Consider the following 20068-nt stretch of genomic DNA (forward strand, 5'->3'; position numbering starts at 1 on the left):
GAGAGGGCTTCGATATTGTTCACAATGCAGTAAAACCCTGAAATGTCTTTGAGGCTGAAATGACCTTGGAGGATAATTAAAACACACTGAAAGCTACTGTCTACTTTGTTAGCACTGGATAACAATGACTTGTTCTAACAAGTTATCTTATCAGGTTTTACCTGTAGTTCATATGCTAGATAGCAATCCAGTTCACATTTTTACAAATGTGATGTTTAAAACATGTCAATAAACATTTTGTACATAATGACAGTTTCCTATGAATAGCTTACAGACTTCCTCTGAAATAATTCTTATTTCAAATGCCAGGATAAGATCTTAAAGGTTTGTAAATTATTTCTTGACCTACATCATTTTGTATTAAAACAAATGCAAAATGTTCTTCAAAATAAAACTGTGTAATAATTTTACTATACTTGGGAGTCCTTTTACTAATAATTTTTCACCAAGAAGTTCCAAAGGTTAAATTCATATTGCAATGTTTTAAGAATGGGAGGGAATGCATGGAATAGGGTATCATTCTACAGCATCACATCATGCAATTCTTTTATGAATGGTTGCTGTTAACCACAAAAATATAAAGCATTTAGAATATTCATGTGCAAAAGGGATTACTACTTCCCTGGACACAGATCTCTGGAAATGATTAGGAAAATTTGACTAAAATACCCTGAAACATCTAAATAAATTTTCCATACAGTCTTGGGAAGCTCTTGGGCAGGTTACCCAGCAATACTTACTTTGTTACACTTCGCCAGCTTACAGAAACAAAATCTGGGAGGCCAGAATGGAGCTAAGGTCTACCTACTGTGGTAAATCCACATCTGAAAACCACCTTTAAGGAAACTGAAGTTAAAACTTTAAAAAAAAAAAAAAAAAAAAAAAAAAAAAATATATATATATATATATAAGGAAGAGAATCTCAGACTTGTATTTTGTCCAGCATGGATGTTTGATAGCACATCAGGTTTGGCAGACTGAGCAGAGTGACAGGGTTTTTTACTTAATGATTTCTCCAAGGAGACAGAAAACAATGCAGACCCCACTGTATTTTCACACTCTGTCCTCAGCTTTTAATACTCTGATGAGAGACTCTTTAAGGTAGATAAGCAATTTTATGAGAGAACTGTTTGCAAAAATAAACAATGAAGAAAATTTAGTTACAGACCATGTTCTATGATTTAGGGGAGAATATCTGTATAGATTCAAAGAATACCTGTGTGGTTTTCCTACAGAAATGTGTGGTAATAAGTTATCAATATATGCATAATTACATGATAATTTTCACCCTTAAAATACGACCAATCATAGTAATTACTCAGTACAAAAAACCTAGAAGTTCTCTCAACAATTAAATCATCATTTATGAGACTCCAAATTTGTTTATATCTGTATTTAATGAGAGAAAATACTAGTAAAGAGTTAAGCACTGGTAAGTATTCTACAGTGAAATAAATCCACTGAAAAAAAGGAAATCTGTAAAATATATACATATTTGAAGAGTATCTTTTTTTTGAGCTTGGATGACAGAAGAATTGAGACTAAAAATTTAATAGTGTAATAAGATGTGCTTCTGTTCTCCCTCTTCATTTGAACTATAATCTAAAAAGTAATTACTTTTATTATTATTTAATGATATATTCTATATCTCTATTCTATATTAAGTATTTAATATATTTATGCTTTTATTATTCCTCAAAATCTGTTTTTATACTTATTTTATAGAAAATGCATATTGCAAGCCCACTTTTCCAGTGTTCATATAGCTGCCTAATTTGATTCCAGGCCAACTGAATGCAGACACACTTGGAAAGATTTTAAGGTTGTGGTGTACAAAATCTTACATAAATTAAATACAATGCAATTGTATTTATTCAATGCACTGCTGTTTTCTGCTGCTTTTAAAAGCACTTCTCATACTAAAGCAGCTTGAACTGAAATGTGTGTACAAAAAGAAATGGTTTTGGTCACTTTTCATTCTTAATCCCATTGTGCCCAGCCAGAGACCTCCACTGCCTGGAGCAGCTGTAGCAAGCCATTTCCATGGAAATGCTGGTGTTCTCTCTTGCAGTACCATTGCTGGTCCAAGCCATGCTGGCAGGTCTAGTAATTCTTGCATTAAACAGCTTTTACAGTTAACTGGTTTTGAGCACATAATATATTATCTGTATATTTCTAGAATTTATATCTGGGTAGAATTGGGAATAATCACACTGAATTATTTTGTTAAATAGGTCAAACTCTGTGTTCTGCAGTCCAATAAGGTGTAAAAGATGGTTAATTTTAGCTGAGACTGCCAGTGCTCCACAGGGCAGGTTAGAATATCCTGGACCTGTTCTAAGTACCCTTTAGCACACTTGACTCTGCTGGAAGTCAGAACAATTTTTAACAGAAATTCAATATCAGCAACAGATACAACACAGGAGAAACTAATGGGAAATTGATGTTACTTAAAAATTTCCCCAGGGCAACAAACCCTTCAGCACTGCATCAAAAGAATCTCATGACGGAGCCTCAACATTCTTCAGCAGTGAGGCTGGAATTGATAAAGCAACTGCAGTTCACAGCAATGAAAATGTCTAAGTGTTTAAAAGGGGAGGAATCTGTGAGGTGTCTGTGGATGCTTAGAACTGCAAGAAAAGATGATGTTTCAGAAGAAATGCCCGATTATCTGATTGCTCAGTGCAGCAATGTCTCCGTGAACATAAGACGCATGGATACCTAACCTTGCTATTTACTCCTCTTTTTAGAGCTTGACATAACAGCAGAGGAGAGGTCTGTGCTTGTTCAGTGGTAAGTTATGTAAGCCAGTGGCTAGTTAATCCTCTGCAGTTGCATAATAACAATTCCCACCTTGCATGCCTAGAGTGGAAACCCACGTTGTAAATCTGCAAATGCAGGAACTTCCGTATCTCATCTTGCCAAATTGCAGCCCTTCTCAACTCACAGGACTGTGGTAAGTATATATTACTTAGAGTATCTTTATTGTATTCCAAATGACACTAGAATTTACTGAATACCTTTTAAAAAAAAAATCTGACAGGAGTAAGTGCTGAAAAAGAATGATTTGCCATTAGGAGGTCCAGAATGTACAGTCCATGCTCTTCCCAAACAGTTGCACCAGATGAATTGTCTCCTTAACTGATCAATCACCTCTGACTTGAAATATTCTTGTTCTTCCCCTCATTTCAAAAGACTGCATCACATACATAGAAAGGGTTTACCTGTCTCCTTTTGGAGCAGAGTTCACTGCTATCATCCTCCATCTTCGGTGGTTTTGGTTTTCTTTATGCAGATGCTCTAATGAATGAAGTCCTTTCCCTCAGCAGGGCTTCCAATCAGTGACTTACTGAGAGCAGCACCAGGTACAAGTATCTGCCTTAAACATCTGCAGTTGTCCCTCCAGCCAACATCTGAGTCAGCAAGGTTTTCTACAGTCTGTTAAAATGGTGTAAAATTCCTTTCTTTTTCTTCTGAAAAAAGGTTTATTCTGTTTGCCACAAGTCCTGAGCAATCCTAGGCTACTGAAGCTTTTACTTTATGATTTGACATCTGCTTAGTCAGAAACTACTTTAGAATACTTAAAAAATACAAAATAATCCAAGGATTCAATTTTTCAGTGAGTTCAGTTTCTTTAGGTTTTTTTTAAAAAATCAGTACCTGAAAGTTATTTTGACACCAAAACCAGCCATGAGAGTTCAAGTATCTTACACATCTGAATATTAAAAACCCAAAGATTTAAGTCCTAACTTAAATATAACACTGGTTCAGTGAATAATATTTATCTTCTAATTGTAAAAGACCTCTTCCCATATTATCAAATCTGACATTACATAGCAATTTTGAGTAGCACTTCATTTAAATATAGTTTGGCTGCAATTTTTCTAAATAAAATTTGAGCAATAGCAAGGCACCATTCAGAATATTTGCTGAGAAATATCTTTAGCAAATCATCATCTGAGCAAAGACCAGTCACTTTCTGGGTGTTCTAGGAAGTGCAAATCTCTTCCTGCTAGAGTAGTACAAGTAAATCAGCTTAAATTGTGAGCAGAATTCTACTAAGCTCCCTGTGAAAAAAGGCAAAACAAAACAAAGAGAAATTCCAATTTTCCAGTAGATTTTTATAAGTATCAACTCCAGCTCTTCATGTTTTAGATAAATAAGTTTCCAATAAATACAATGTATGTCTTCTCCCTGAATGTTAGAGACTGCTGAGTTTAGCAAAATCTAACTTTGAGTGAGGATTTGTAAACTGTGCATTCCTTTCATAAAAACCACATTTGACAAACTCTGAGCATATGCAGGTTCCTCCCTTTCCTGTGAGTTCTGATACAAAATAATTCAGCTCATGACTATGAAATTGCACAAGTGCTTACATTTGCTTGACCATCCTTTGCAGGATGTGGTAATTACTGACTTGCTGTTACCCTGGGTACCATTCTCATAGCAGTTAAAATTCTTAAAATAGCAAGGGATACCATAACCATTTTCAAAATAGCACACATTAATCTCTTCCATTCCTCATGCAATGGCATGGTATTTCTGGCTTATGTCTTCTCGTTTAGAAACAGCTTCTCTTCAAGAGAAAATTGGAATTTACCACAAAAGGTCATATTTAACTAAATTTGTAATTCTTCAAGTGTCCTGCCTAGGGCCAGGAGTTGGGCTCAGTGATCCTTATTGGTCCCTTCAAACTCAACATATTCTATGATTCTAAAATATGCAACTTAAACCAGATGATTAAAAAACAGTAGGTAGTCTAATAAAATAAAAATTATTCAAATTAATAGTTTTTAGTAGGATATGTTGTTTTGCATGATATTTATCATGTTGGCATGTTCAGTATGAGATACCAACATGCTGATGAAAGCCTAAATAGCAAATGATATGAAAGGATGAGAATATTTATTTATCTCTGTGTTTCCAGGGTCTTGGGCTTATATACAGGAACATTTTTCTCCTGAAGTGATGGGAGGCCCTTAATTATGTCTGCAGCTTTCTCTGCTATCATGATAGTTGGGGCATTTAAATTTCCAGTGACAACACTGGGCATTATTGAAGCATCAACTACTCTCAAGTTTTCAACGCCAATTACTTTTGTTTGGGGATCGACTACAGCAGTGCTGTCTGAAGGCTCACCCATTTTACAGGTGCAGGAAGGATGATAAGCACTATCAGCCTTCTGCCTTATGAAAGCATCTATTTCTTTATCAGACTGAACATGATTTCCTGGTTGAATTTCAGGCCCACGAAATTTTTCAAAGGCTTTCTGAGCAAAGATCTCTCTGGTCAACTTGACACATTGGCGGAATTCCCAAATATCTCTTTCTGTGTAGAGAGAAAATAAGAAAATTTTAAGTACACATTTAATTTACCAGTACATACAGAATGCAAAACAGAAAAAAGCAGCACTGAAGAGAAAAGGCTGGAAGGAAAGTGTTTCACTTCTTGCTGAAAGCCATAATAAAGCAGAATATTTTTCAAAGTCACAGATATTTACATTCACTGTGAACAAAACTGTCACTTATATTGCACAACCCCAAAAGGGAAGAGGTGAACTGTGAGGAACTGCACTTTATCTTGTTGTACCCACTGTCTAGGAGAAGGAAAATAGTCTCAGCACAAAGAAGCAAAAGTGATTCATTCCTTCACAAGCAGAGGAGGGGATGACATAAACAGCAAGACACAGCAGATACTGAGAATTCTGACTTCATCCCCAACAGGGAATTCTTTCTGGTTTACACAGTGCTTTGCACAATCTCCTCCTTTGATATTAGTTGAATATTATAAATGAGAAATAAGTAACTATGTACCAACCACAACTTCTGAACTGGTGTTGAGTAGGTACAAAAATCTGCTACTGAAACAGGTGGGAAATAATCTGACATCAGAGCAAGGAGAGGGTGCATTTACCTGTGGACAGGTAGTTGGGCTCGATGATGGGGTGGTCATTTGGGTCTAAACTCTTCAGCTTCAGCCAGCCCACACTTGTGCTCCTCATAGGTCCCACGTGGACCTGCAACACCCACACTGCACTCAAGACACAATCCCATCAGATCTACTTCCAAATTCAGCATGGTTTGCTTTTTTTTTTTTTGCAGTTTAGGCAGACTTTACAAATTCAGCAAATGTAAACATGGAACAGAGATAGTGGAAAGTACTGTTGCACATTTTTCCATTTTATATAATTTCTTTTGTAAATATGAAATTCCATAGCAGGGAGGAAAAATGTCTGTCACATCAACTCACAGCTGCTCTTTTCATTTAAAATACAACCATTCCAATTTAATAGTATCAGAGCATTCTAATACAATCAGCAACTGGACCAAATTATTATCATCTCTGAAGAAAATAGATTAAAAAGGAGAAACGTGTATATTCAGTGATAGTTCCCTAGAATTAGCCCAGGCTTTTGAATCAAGATGATAGTCTAAAATGGGGCTTGGATTTGTGCCAGTGCATAAATGAGTAGTTTTATACATTTTCACTTAAAACTTTGTCTAAACTGCAGTGGAACAGGGAACACCTTGTTTTAGTTTTGAACTGCCCCTGGCAATATTGTCCTAACCCACAGCACCAGGGCACTTCAGTAGAGTGCTTAATACTTAATCCAATATTTGCATATTTTTCCAGAGATAAAACCTAAGTTTGGTGGCAATATCAAATAACAAGCTTGTTTTTTCTCACCAATGAAGGAGGTTAAGTGGTCTCTTTTGTATTATTCTGAACAAAGTATTTTTCAGTATATAGCCAAATTATCAACAATTATAGTGGAGCATAAACCTCCTTGCTAATGGCTACAAAACCTTACTGGAGCATCCTCTCCAACTCACCTGGTAAGCTTCCATTGTGGAAGCAACCCGACCATGGTCAATCACCTGAGAAGGAAGAAAGTGGAACTGAATGTCGGGGTGAGGAACCCCTGGTTCACTTCGGATAAAACCACCGGATTCTAAGTGGGCAGTGGCTCCCTCACCTACATGGTGTAAAGGAGAGAGAAGATGCCATTAAAAGACCTCAGAAGAGCAACAAATCCACTTCTTTTTAACCCTTTGTTGTGCAACTATGAATAATTTATATGTACAGGGTCGATTGCAAGGAATGCAAATGCATTATGAACGGCTTGTAGTTAAGCAGTGTGCATCACCTTCATGTGCTTTTAAATTCCTAGACAAATGTAAATACGCATGACTTTGGGAATCCCACTGATCTGAGAATGGATGTTGCAGTTATCTCACTGTAACTGGGAGGTCAAGGGTATCACTCCAGAAGCAGATTTGGATCCTAACAGGTGTGGAGGGAACTGGCTGCACACCCTGATATTACTGCACTGCTCGCTCCGTGACCTGCACCCCAGGTATCCCATCAGTCACATGGAATAGGCAGAGCCATCCACTGAGCCTGCCCTGAAGGGTAGGATGGAAAGCCTGCAATGTGTCTCCAATTATATTTGTTCCATTTCTGTTTAAACTTTAAGTTAGCCCTCAATATTTACTTCCATGGTAAAAAGCCACATATACCCAGAATAAACTGCCAAATAATAATAACATAATTCAGCAAGTGATGTAGAGCTCCACCTTGCCCAAGCTATTTAACTGACATCAAGGGTTATATTTACAGATTCTTTTTAAGGTACAACTTATGACTGAGGTACTATAAATGCATGTGTCATTTTAAAGAAAGTCAGTTCAGATTTACTTGCAGGCCTAAAGGATTCTGACCAGAGCAAAAAAAAATTCTTTTGAGACAATTATACAGAAAACTTAATTCAGTTCAACAATATGTTTTTATTGATATCCCATTGATTTAAAATGGGGTATTTTGTCCAATTTTTTTTTTGCAATAGCTTTTCTCAGTAGCACTGATTTTTAAATGTAGAATTTTTCTTTTCATGAGATATAATAACGTTAAAAGTGGTGTGTAATAACCTCCCTTATTACCTAAGATGTAAAACCTTTAATTTTGAAGAAAAAAAAAATAGTTCAAATCCATTTGCAAGTTCCAGTTATTTCCCAGAGCATGAAAAAGATTATATGTCAAGGCTGCCAGACTATAAAAGTCACGGATAAAAGGCTGTCATAATTCTAAATCAATCAGTGGTAGAATGATTGCATACTTTGCTTCATACCTGTAAATTTCCAAAGCCATTCGAGACCAATCCTCACCATGTTAATTGGTTTTTGTGCACTATATAGAGTAATAGGTTTGGTGCACTTTTGCTGGACATAAACTTCTAAATGATCTTGAAGGTTCTGGCCTACTCCTGCAGGGGGTAGAAAGGAAGGGAGGGAGGGAGAAGAAAGGGAGAGGAAAAAAAAAAAAGTTATTTCACACAGAACAACTACCCACCATGTTTCAAGCAGAGAACAGCTTAAGTGGGAACTAAACCAACCTCTTACAAGGGCAGTGATGACTAAGACCAAGGCCATGAGTCATATCAGCCTTTTGCTCATGTCAGAATAAGGTTTTACATAAACATAACTAGAATGAAAATAGTTAAATGGCAGATATATCACTTGTTCTAAAATTGCCCGATATGACTTCCAAATACTGCGCTAACTATTTTAGCTTTAAGGAAAAGTTCATGTTATTTCCTCTATATTTGAATATTTATGAGTGGGAGTTTATACAATCTGTTGTGGATCAAAACTAATTCAAAACTCTTAATGACAAGTATGCTGCTTAACTATAAAAAATATGCCTTCAGAAAGGCATTTTTCACTGTCAGATGTAGTGAAGAAAGTGTAGGAGTTTGTTGCTCAGTTCTAAAATCAATGCATGTTTCCACTGATTTGTATAAAATCAAAGCATCTTTCCACCGATTTGTTACAAATGTGTTTCAATATGTGTTTCAGTCTACACAACATGACATACAGAAAACTCAATTTCATGATTCATTTAATTAAATGGTTGTTCAGTTGCATCCACAGGAAGATGAAAGGTTAGAAGAAAGAAAAAAAATTACCAGGAAGATGGCAAACAACAGGGATCCCCAATTTTTTTAGATCATCTGCATTTCCAATTCCAGACAACATAAGCAGCTGGGGAGAATTTATGGCACCTCCACTTAAAATAACATCCTTATTGGCAAAAACCTAAAAGGAAATGAGCATAAAAGCCCTAAGATTATTAAGCCTGAGCTGAATACAAGCAACATCAAGGGCTTCTGTTGGGATATGCTGCTCTGATCCAGATTAGACGCCCGTCCCTCACATTTTCCTCATTTAAATGTATTCCTGTCTTGTCAGAATTTTCCACAGAGAGAAATAATCAAGCTTTTACTTTGATCATTCCTGCATCTTTACAATCCATTCAAACTATGGAAACATTCAGCCCAGCCAGTACCATGGCCACAAATAAACTCCTGTCCTACTTGCCAGGAGAATAGTACCTGTGACACTCAGATCAGGCAGCTAAGCCTCCCTGCCATTTTCCATAACCCTTCATAAATTAAAACTGGAACTCCTAAGGAAGATTTTGAATTCACAGACATGGTAGCTCAAAAATTCTCAAGAGCTTATTTTTTTAAATTCAACTAAGACTAAAGTTTGGTTTCTTAGCTCATGGTAGTCCTCAAAGACCCCCCACTCACTGAAGCACTACTGCTAAAACTGGCTGCAGGCATACATTGAATTCTGTTTTGCTGACAGTCTTTTCATCAAATGGTTTGGTCTGAGCCCGGAGCTGGTTCTTGATAAAGGCTGCCAAATTATTCCTCTGCCTTTGACTCAGAGTTTTAACAGATTAGCATGGAATGAATATTAAATTGTAATCCTGTCCTTTTTGAATGACACCTCAGCTATACAGAATGATGGTAAATGAGATTGTAGCTACATTAACATCAAAGTGTAATAATAATAAGAAGCATTTTCAAGCTATTTGTCTGATATGGCCAACAGATGGCCAGTGTTATATTTTTTTGTTTGTTATTGCTTTGCTCTGGGCAATCATTAGTATGTTAAGACTAATAAAGACCATATCAGTGCCTGTTGAATCAATACTTAGAGCTGTATTTTGCATGTTATACAAACATTACCCATTTACATTTTCTATGGTACACACAGAGCTGGTACCAGTTTGTTCAGAGAAGCATTCAAATGATGCTTTCTCAGTCCAAACTCACTGCAAAGTCAGCACTGTAGTTATTCCTAGCCCACACAGTGTCTTTCATAAAGTTACAGCTAACAGGCTAAGAGGAAAAAGTGACTTTGATACATTTTTTTATGGGTTAGTCTGTAACACAGTAAAACATTTTCATCCTTTAAAATATACTTTTTGGCTTGATTCTGAACTTAAAAACTTCAGGAATGCTCAGTCTACCTTCCCTACTTTTGTCAGAGGGCTCACTGGAGTCCTGGGAGATCTCTAGGACTTCAGTGTTACAAAAATAACAAATCACTGGCCGGTGAATAGGTTTTGGATCATTTCTGAATCAGGTTTTGGTGATCTTTTCACTTTGCTGACGACGTAAAAGACGTAAAAGAGATTCTATCTAAAATAGACTGTAAAGAGATTCTATCTAAAATAGACTGTAAAAACAAAAACACTTTAATGTAGTCAAGTGCTTCATCTTGATGTTCATAATGCAATAAAATTATTAGCTCTTCCATCCTGACAGATATAAAATTTTCCAGAAAGTAAAAGCAGACTAATCCTGCAGTTTTGATGCTGGCAGGGGGGAAAAAAGGAAGGGACATACTTCGAAGGTGTACTTTGCAGAATATACGATATAAATATATATCACTCACTATGTAGAATTCATACTTATATTAATATGTAGGAAAATTCATCGCAATTGAAGAATTTTGCAATTAAATTGTCCAGTATTCAGAAAGTCTTTGATAATGTATAATTAGGTTTCCAAGACTCTCTTCAACAAAATTGCTCTTGATAATGGTACAAGTACAGCAATTAGAGGTACTGTTTTCACAGAAATTTAATAGCTTATGAAATCAATTAAATGTTCTGCAACTTTTGTTTTATATTGTTAAAATTATTATCATTTGCAATCCACTTAGAAAGCAGCACATTTGTTCTGTGCTTTAGAAAATCAAAGAACAGATTGTTTATACTGCATTTTAACTTTTAGCAGGTGCTCAATCACAGAACACTTGTCTTCTGAGTCTTGTAAGACCTACTGAGCTCAAACCACGGAAATTTTTACTCTACTCTCTCTAGGATATTATTACAGTTTTTAATTGTTTTATAATCATTTGTGTCTAAATATCTTAGGTTATTAGCAGACAAACCCCTTTTAGGCAACATCTTAGCTACATATTCCATAATCAGCTCTTAAGGAAAGTGAGGATGATTTGGATCTTACAGAAGTCAACAAATTGAAAGAGGCATAAAATGAGCTGATTATCCACAGTATTGAGTTGTAAGGACAATTCAAGCTTCCTTCCACACAGTGACATTTTCAGTGGAAGCTGGACTGAAACTGAAAAATATTAATTCCACAGCCAACCATAAGGCAAGATTCATCATTTATCCCCTGAGCCACTCAGATTTCCTAATCTGGTTTTTACAGATTTTCTTTTGCCAGACCAGCATTCTCAGAACTGTTTTTCAGAACCGTCACCATTGCAGCACACTGGTTAATGTGCTGGGACAGGCATGGTTGCACCACAGGCACAGTCAGACATCTTACACAACACTGAGTAACACCAAGTTATGACTTGTGCCCTCAGCACTGGGAGATGGATAGATGATGATGAAGTTAATCTCTAAATCAATACAACTGGAATAGCATCTACTGTAAAATAACTGACAAAGAATCATATAATGGAAGAAACAACAAAACCTCTAAAAAAAAGGACATTTTGCATAGTAAAGTGTAATTTTTAATAGATTAAAAAAAAAAAAAATTAGCTTTGATGCATACTTTTCATACTGGAAATTGAAAATCTCTTACCTTTTTCCTTTGCCCATTTTTCACATACTCAACACCAATGCATTTTGTTCCTTGAAACAAGATTTTTGTTACAAGTGTCTTCTCTGCAACTGAGAAATTTGGGCGTGATATGGCTGGGCGAAGATAAGCACTAGCTGTGCTCCATCTTTGACCTACAATGTATATTTACATCAAACATCAAAATAGTCATGCTCAGTATTCTTCAGATTTTGGTCAATAATCACCAGGATACTTACAGACAGAGAGTCTTCATAGAATTTGTAGAGTTCAAAGCAAATGTGATTTGATATAATAATTCAAGATTTTATTTTAACATAGCAAATTTCACAATTTTTCAATCGTGAAAAGTTTATATTTTTATATTAATATATACATTATATTATATATAATTATATTATATATATATATATTATATATATATATAGTTTCTATAAATAAAAGTTAATTAAAAGTTTAACTGTGAATCAGGACTTGCCTGCCAATTCAATGTGCAATGAAATACACAGTACACTGACAGCAAGCTGCTGAAATGAATAGGCTGTAAATACAGAGTGCCATAGCTGTGTAGTAACCTAAACATTCAAATGGCATTCTGTGCAGATTATAAATCCATATTCCAAAATTATTTCTGGCTCCGAAATAGAAATTACTTAAGGACCTCCTTATGATTTACCTTGGTGAATAGTCATGTCCATCCAGCCAAAGCCTTCTTGCTGATAGCCATTCATATCATCTGTGAAGGGATACCCAGCTTGCTGGGCTGCCTCCAGGAATGCTTGGTGAAGAGGATGGTTTGTTTTCCCTCTTGACACATGCAGGGGGCCATTCCCACCTCTGTACTGATCCGGCCCCAGTTCATGTGTCTGTGCCTTCTTAAAATAGGGCAGGCAGTGCTCATAGTCCCAGCCTAGAGCCCCCTCCCTGCTCCAGCGGTTGTAATCCTCGGCGTGCCCACGGATGTAGACCATGGCATTGAGAGAGGAGGAGCCCCCCCACACTCTGCCCCGGGGCCAGTACATGACTCGGTTATCCATGTGCCTCTGGGGTGTGGTGTGGTAGTACCAGTTGTATTTCTCATCACAGAGGTTGTATGTTAAGGCAGCAGGCATGTGAATCTTCCACAGCAGTCTTTTACTGCCTAGCAGGGTATCTTTAGGGCCCGCTTCCAAAAGTAGCACAGTACTCTGAGAGTCTTCTGTCAGCCTGTTGGCCAATACACAGCCTGCTGATCCAGCTCCTACAATGATGTAATTATAAGAGTTTGCTTTTTCAGAGCTCAGTTGAGATGATGCATGGGAAATTTTGAATTGTTGTTCATTGACCCCTAACATGTTCTTTAATGTGTGTGCTTTAAACAGGCTTCCTGCTACTTTGCACATCACAGGACTGTGACATTTAAATCCTTTCATTATATATGACATTTTTACTGATAGTTAGTCACTCTTGCAGAATTTCTGACAAAAATCCAGTGGTTTACCCTAGAAAAAAACCCAAAAATAAAGATGTAAGCATTACTAACTCTAAAATGTCAGTCATTTTCAGGTGACACAGGTATATTTTACCCATTTTCATGACCCAAAAAGTTAACAACAACGCCAATAAAACAGCAAACATTTTCTGTCTTATTATTCTTTTAATGCAGTCTATGCAGCAGTCAAATGTACTATCCTATATTATATGTAGTCTGATTTTAACTTGCTTCTGGTTCCCGAGACAGATGAACATTTCAAGTATTTGCCAAACCCATAAGGGGTGGAAACTTTTACATTCCTTGTAGTCTCTCTTTATCCACCTCTAATAGGCAAGAATTTAAGAGAAACAACAACTTCAAAAACTCTTCCGTAAGTTTGTGACAGTGATATCACACAAGGCAATTCACAATGGAAACGTGAATTGCTCACTGGACATTCTGCCAGACAGGGTCTCCACAAAACAAATGTGTAGCAAACTCATTTCCAGCTATCCATCCCTAAGGTGAAAACTGCTGGGTTTGGAGGTGTGTCTCCTAACACAGAGAAAGGCAAAATCTGTTCATCCCTTGCTACTAAACCCAGATCCTGCAAGAATGCTCCGAGTACAGTTACATTCTAACACCACCACATCCTTAGGCTGAGTAGGAATGGCAAGTTTTTTACCTCCAGGGAAGCCTGTGAGCCTTGGAAGTACCACAGGTTTAGCTCTGTGTTGCACTAGGTTGGGCACAAGGACTCAGTGCCAGATTTTCACAGCCTGTGTGTCACAGGCACTGATCCTGCTGGCCAGTCTGAAGGATTTCTCCTGCTCTCTGCCCTTAAAACTGCTCCTTTTGGTCTAAACAATTAGTGAAATGGGGTGTCCTTGGACTGTAAATAGTATTTCTCCCTGGCCCATGGCTTCTGTCAAAGCTCTTGCATTGGACTCTAAAGACAGCAACTTATCCTGAGTCCATGACGCTTATCTCTTTCAGCACTGCCCAGCTGAAAGAGATAAGCAAGTGTTCTCCTGAAATACACTGAATACTCTGTAACAAAATTAGGTGTAAATTGCTACTAAATGTTAAAAATCTTCCATGCACAATTATAATTTTATACAGTTTTATGTACAATCTCATTTGCAAAAGTATGTTCCTTTACTCTCGGGGAACAGATGGGAAGAAGCATAACTCTCTGTCTTTTCTTAGGAAAACTTTAATAATCTTGTCTGGGGCTGTACAAACTCCAAAACTTCTGAATGAACAACCAGCCAATGGAAAACAATTTGTTCTGTAAAGAAAAAAAAAAAGATTGTGGGAATATGCCTGAGCCTAAAGTTCACACAGCTGATACTCCTCACATGGCTTATTCAAAATTGTTCCCAGCTGAGGATGGGGAGGGTGTCAGCTTTTTTTTTTTGCAGGTGGAGACTGTTAAAGGATTCTTTCTTGAAGAAGGTTTATCAGCTTTTTGTGATGCAGTAGAGGAGGATGCAAAGGTAGGAAGGTTTTTCCTTGTTTTGGTTTTGATGAAGAGGGGTACAGTTCTGCAGTATCTGTGTTTAACCTGCAGACCTGGTGGGCCATAGGATTTTATTCATCCAGGAGCAGCAGATTGGTGATGGGGTTGGTAAGATATGGGCCTGGGCCTAATAATCTGGGAAAGATACTCTGTCCCAGTAGGGACCTACAGTTTTATGGCCAACTCTCTCAAGTGTTGCAGTGGCTGTGTCAAAAGGAAATAGGTAGAAATAGGGAGGTTTATACAATGTGGTTCTATTAGGATGCTCTGTACTCATTACCAACAAAAAATACCTTTTGGGCCTTACTGGATGTTACTGCAATGTCTTTATCTGGCTTCTCCTATATCATGACTTTGTTATGAACATGTAGCAAAATGTTCTTCAGGAATCAGTGAGCAGACTTTCAGAAATGCATATGGCAGCAACGTAAAATCCATTCCCTGTATTGGAGTTGATCTTCAAAATCTGGAGCTTGTTTTAAAAAACGTTTTATTTACCAAAGTTGCTATTCAGCAGGGCCTATGGCTGGAGGTTGTACAAGACTGAGGAGAGTAGGAGCATTTCAGCAGGAAAACTCTCTTGCTAGGATATAATTATACAGCTTATCATACATTGGTTAGCTATAGGTGGGCAATGGAATTCAGAAATGAGGTGTTTGGGGCTCCTTGCACCATTGTAACACATTTCTGAATACAGTATCAGGCTGAGGCAATCTGTGGGTGCCTACGATTGCAACTGTACTGGTGTTGATCTGGGGTCCTATGTGAAAACAGACCCAAGACAGGGCACCCACTGTCTGGGCTAGAAGGCTGAACTGCCAACCAAGAAACCTAAACCTAATATTCCTTTTAAGTAACTTAAGTAGTGTATTTTAAATCTTCTCCACCATATGTGTTTCAAACTTACAGTTATTTCATGGCTTTCTTCACTTATTGCTGTTGTTTTACTTCAAATAGAACAGGACTGGCAGAGTAACATTTGAGAGAATTTTTATCTTACAGAGAGAGTTGGGAGTGAAGTCAGTAAGCAATCTCCTGGCCATAACAGTCAAGTGACTTTGATAGTCACTGTGTAGATGATTCACAAGCCTTAGTACTTTTGAGTTCTGAAGTGCAGAGGTCAAAAAATCAAGCCATTCTGCTTCAATACAACTCCAGCACACACCTTTAATTGAATGGATTAAAACACTACTTTCAATGGACTAACATGCTAGTTTCAATGCACAATTCTTTTCGCTATATTGATTCACATCCACTCTCCTCTTTGTGTGGTCCCTCTGCACGAGCACTATCCTACTCCAGATTTTCTAAATTGATCCTGGAATGAAAAGGAGAGGGCCACTGTGCCTGAAACTTTACTCCCTGTTTTGTTGACAGAGGCGAAACAAGAACGTCCTCTCTGGCAGATGTAAAACAAGACCCTCTCCCAGAGATGTCCACAGCAGGGACAACACATAAAGTAGCACAGCAATGGGGCTTTGTCAGGACATTAACCCCTCATGTCGCTACCAAATCCTGTTAGGCCTGACTGTAAAGTGCAGGAGAAAAAACTCCTCAGTGTCACATTGACCGCTACTGTCCACTGCCCAGGCTAGCTCCAGCGGTGTGTGGCAGGAGTGGGGAGCAGCCGGAGGCATGGAAGCTTTAAAGCGGCTCCTCTGAAGCCTCTGCTCTACCCTGAGGAGCACAGGCTCCAGACAATGTAGCAGTCAGCAGCCCTGGATGAAGGGAGAGCTAAAAAGTAGCGAGGAGGCTTGCCACGGGAGGTAATCCAACTTCATTGAAGGGTCTCCTCTGAGGACAAGCCCCGCCTGCAACGCGTCCATGCCTTACAAAGGGGGGATGAACAAGGGGAGTACGCCAACTAGGGACCAATAAACGGATTAGGGGGGAGGGACGCTGAAGGGATGGACTCACATCCAATGGTCTTGGTGGGTGGAGGGAGAGGGGTCACATGCCCCAATGGGGCGTCGAGGTTTAAGGGAGTTCCAAGAGAGAAGGTATCCGAGGGGGCAGGATCTCGGGGGACTGACGGGGGCCACATAAGGGTAATTAGGGCGGGCTCAGGTGATGGACACCGAACCTTCGGGAACTACAGGAGGGGTTTGGGTGACTGATAGGGAGAGAGCCAGAACAAGGGGAAGGAGAACAACCACATAGGGAGCACCGGGGAGCGGCTTGGGTCTGGGGCAAACCAACTGGGAGTAGGAGTGGGGAAGGTAGGGATGAACCACTGGATTACAGAAAACATATGAAAATACAATAAAAACCTCGCATCACCACACCTCAGGTTACAGCAGATCTTGCTTTTTGTTTGTTTGTTTTTCCCTGCTGCAGGCTGTGTAACAGGGTTTAAATGTATCTGCTGCGGGAATGTTTTGGACTAACTTTCCCTTCAGTCCTGCAAGGAGGAAAGTTCATTCACTTTGAAAAACTTTGTGGTGAGTTTCATTTCCAGGGCTGAAAATGTTCAAGCCGACTTACCTCGCCGCTTCCTCCTCTGTGCACAAGCGTGTCTGTGAGCTCCGTCGGGTCCGGGGCTGCCCGCGACCCCGCTCTGAGGGCTCCTGCGCCGGCTACCGAACCGGGAGCGGGGCCACTCCCGCCCGGCCCCTCGAGCAGGAGGGAGATGGGTCTGTCCCGGTCCCCTCCGCAGGTCGGGGCACCCACAGGCCGCTCTCTCCCAGCCTGGGCCGGGGAGGCCGCTCGTGTGCGGGGGCTGCCGCCGACCCTCGGTAGCCACCGCCCAGCAAGTCGGGCGGAGCGCGGGGTGGTCCGTGGGAGAGCTGGGGCCGCAGGCGGGAGGGCGCGGAGGCGAGTGCGGGCTGCGGGGGGAGAGCTCCGCGGGGAGGCAGGGCAGGAGCGCGGCTGGGACTTCCCCCCGGAATGCACCCTTTGTCCGCTGTCCGGGATGTGCCAGAGCGGCTTCGTGCCGTTTCGGAACCGCCCAGAGGGGCAGCGGGCGAAGTCCTCAGCCTCGCCCATGCCGCCGGAGTCCCCGGGAGGATGCGCTGCCCCGCCGCTCCCGCACCCCGCCGGGACAGGGCTGCCGGCTCCGCCGCGGAACTCCGGGGCGCAGGGCAAACCCAGCCCCGTGATGAGGCGATGCCCCCCCTCTCCTTCCCGGGAGCCCTCCAACTTTTTTACCTCGCTCTTAGTGGGGCGGAAAAAACGTCTCCCCCACCCTCGGCTGAGGAAACGTTTCGCTTTCCAGTGGGAGCGCTGGGAGCTGCAACGCGGCTGGAGAAGAAACCCCAGGTGTCCCCGCTCCGTGCCCCGTTCCGTGCCCCGTTCCGCCCTTCGCTCTGTGCCCGCCGTGCCCGTGCCTCGTTCCGTCCCCGGCACTGACGGGAGGTACAGGTGTCTGAGCGCTGGGCGCAGTGCTCGAAGGCAGCCTGTGTCAGCAGTTCAAGGCTTTGATTGCCATCCTTACCTGTGCGAGGCGTGCTTCCAGGAGAACCCCTTGGTTTGGAAGTGAGAGTAGCAAACTGGTTGTATCACTGATAAGTGTGTGCTCAATCATAATTCTCAACACTATCCCTCTGGGTAGCCAGAAGAACTGATAATTCCACAGTATAACTCAGATAACTTACTTCTCTGTCGGCTTTGTCCTCTGAATATCTTCTGTCTATGCTAGTGTAGTGCTAGTTCATTGTAGACCAAACTGCATTAAAACTTGGTGGTCGTGAGAGTATCTCATAAAATTCCTTGAGAAATGGCCAGGGATTGGTATTGCGTGAAGAGTCAGTGCCACTCCTGGAGGATGAACCCAGGAGTCTTGTTTTCCCTTTCAGAATGCTCATGGTAGAACACAGCTGATACAATGAAGACAAACCTAGATAATTGTGGGATCTTGTACTCTTTCCTGACATCACCTAAGGATGATGGGCTCTGCTGCAATATCTTTAATACTTTTTGTAGATGCTGGGTTTCTTTCCAAGTCTTTATCACACTTCTCAGAATGTATTGAATGATTAATAATTTTCTAGCTTAGTTACTTGTTAATGTTTTTGTTCTTAATCAGATAAGAAGATAATGGACAGTCTCTGGGTGGTTGGTTATTCACACTCAAGCACCACACTCCAAACTTCTGAATAACTATTCATTAATGGAAAAGAGTAATAGTTCCCTGTGGAACTATGAGTATATGTGTACTTGGTATAAGTGGTCTTTAATCTTTCCAATGATTAAGAACGCTTGAAACCAAAGTGATGTGTGTTGTGCAGTGTTGAAATAATTTTGTACACTTTCAATGCTGTTATTTTATTTGCTGTAAGCAAATAAAAAGTCTATAAAAATATGCATTAAATATGTATAAGAGTATAGAAGTTTCATGAAGTAACAGAGTAATTTCAGCAGTTAAGTGGGGTAGATGTAGAGGACAAAACTCTTAATTGTGTTCATTGTTTTGAATGTGAAGAAATAGTTTTTCACTTCAGTGTAAGGGCTCCTGCAGGTGTTCAGTATTTCATGGGTTTGCTGACTAGAAATTGGTGATGATATCTTATCCCTCTGTTACCGAATAAATCATACATATGGCCTTTAAATAGAAATTTTGAGAATTCTGTGCAGGTGAATTTGCTATTTTTTAATGCATGGATACTTGAATATTTATCATTCTTGAGTCAGAATTCACTGCAAACTAGACTGAAACTACTCATGGTTTTCTGTTGCATTATTTATCATGCATTTTCTGCAGATTTTCTCCTGTATGTTTGCAAAAAATCCAGGAAAAATAAATGTTTTGGTTATACAGATATTTGAATGTTAAAATTCTGTTAAGATACAGATGATTTTGGTCTTAGGTGACTTTATGTATACTGGCCTTGGCAAATTTTAAAACTTCTCTTAAGTTTTATGCTTATTAGAGTAATGCTGCACTTCAGGAATTAGTTATTTTGTAGCTCTTGCTCAGGGTAAAACTCTAAACAAAAAGGAAGAGAGGAGATATGATGACTGATGAGACACCACATTGCAGGGGGAGGTACATTCCAGTAATACAGGAGGAGTTGGAAGGGAGCAGATTCAGACAGCTTCTTTCAAAGTAGGGAAGAACATTAAGTAAACCAGTCAACAACTCCAGTGGCGATGATTAACCATTTTGAACTGCTCTTTAGCACACTTTCTATGTATGGACATTGGAAACGATAATTTCAATAATTCTGTGTGCATTTTCTCTAAA

The 20068-nt window shown here is 39.6% G+C and overlaps 1 protein-coding gene across 1 annotated transcript; it reads right to left on the reverse strand.

Annotated features, from left to right (window-relative positions):
* Positions 1–4909: 4909 nt before the first annotated feature.
* On the reverse strand, positions 4910–13335 carry CHDH (choline dehydrogenase; the record flags this gene model as incomplete). Its single annotated transcript, XM_082288559.1, has 7 exons — positions 4910–5328; positions 5914–6016; positions 6834–6976; positions 8129–8263; positions 8966–9095; positions 11915–12066; positions 12588–13335. 7 exons carry the CDS (start codon positions 13333–13335, stop codon positions 4910–4912), a joined length of 1830 nt encoding a protein of 609 aa, XP_082144685.1.
* Between the last annotated feature and the right edge of the window lie 6733 nt (positions 13336–20068).

The sequence above is a fragment of the Coloeus monedula genome, assembly GCF_965178545.1.
Source record: "Coloeus monedula genome assembly, chromosome: 11".
In the NCBI taxonomy this organism is placed as follows: Eukaryota; Metazoa; Chordata; class Aves; order Passeriformes; family Corvidae; genus Coloeus; species Coloeus monedula.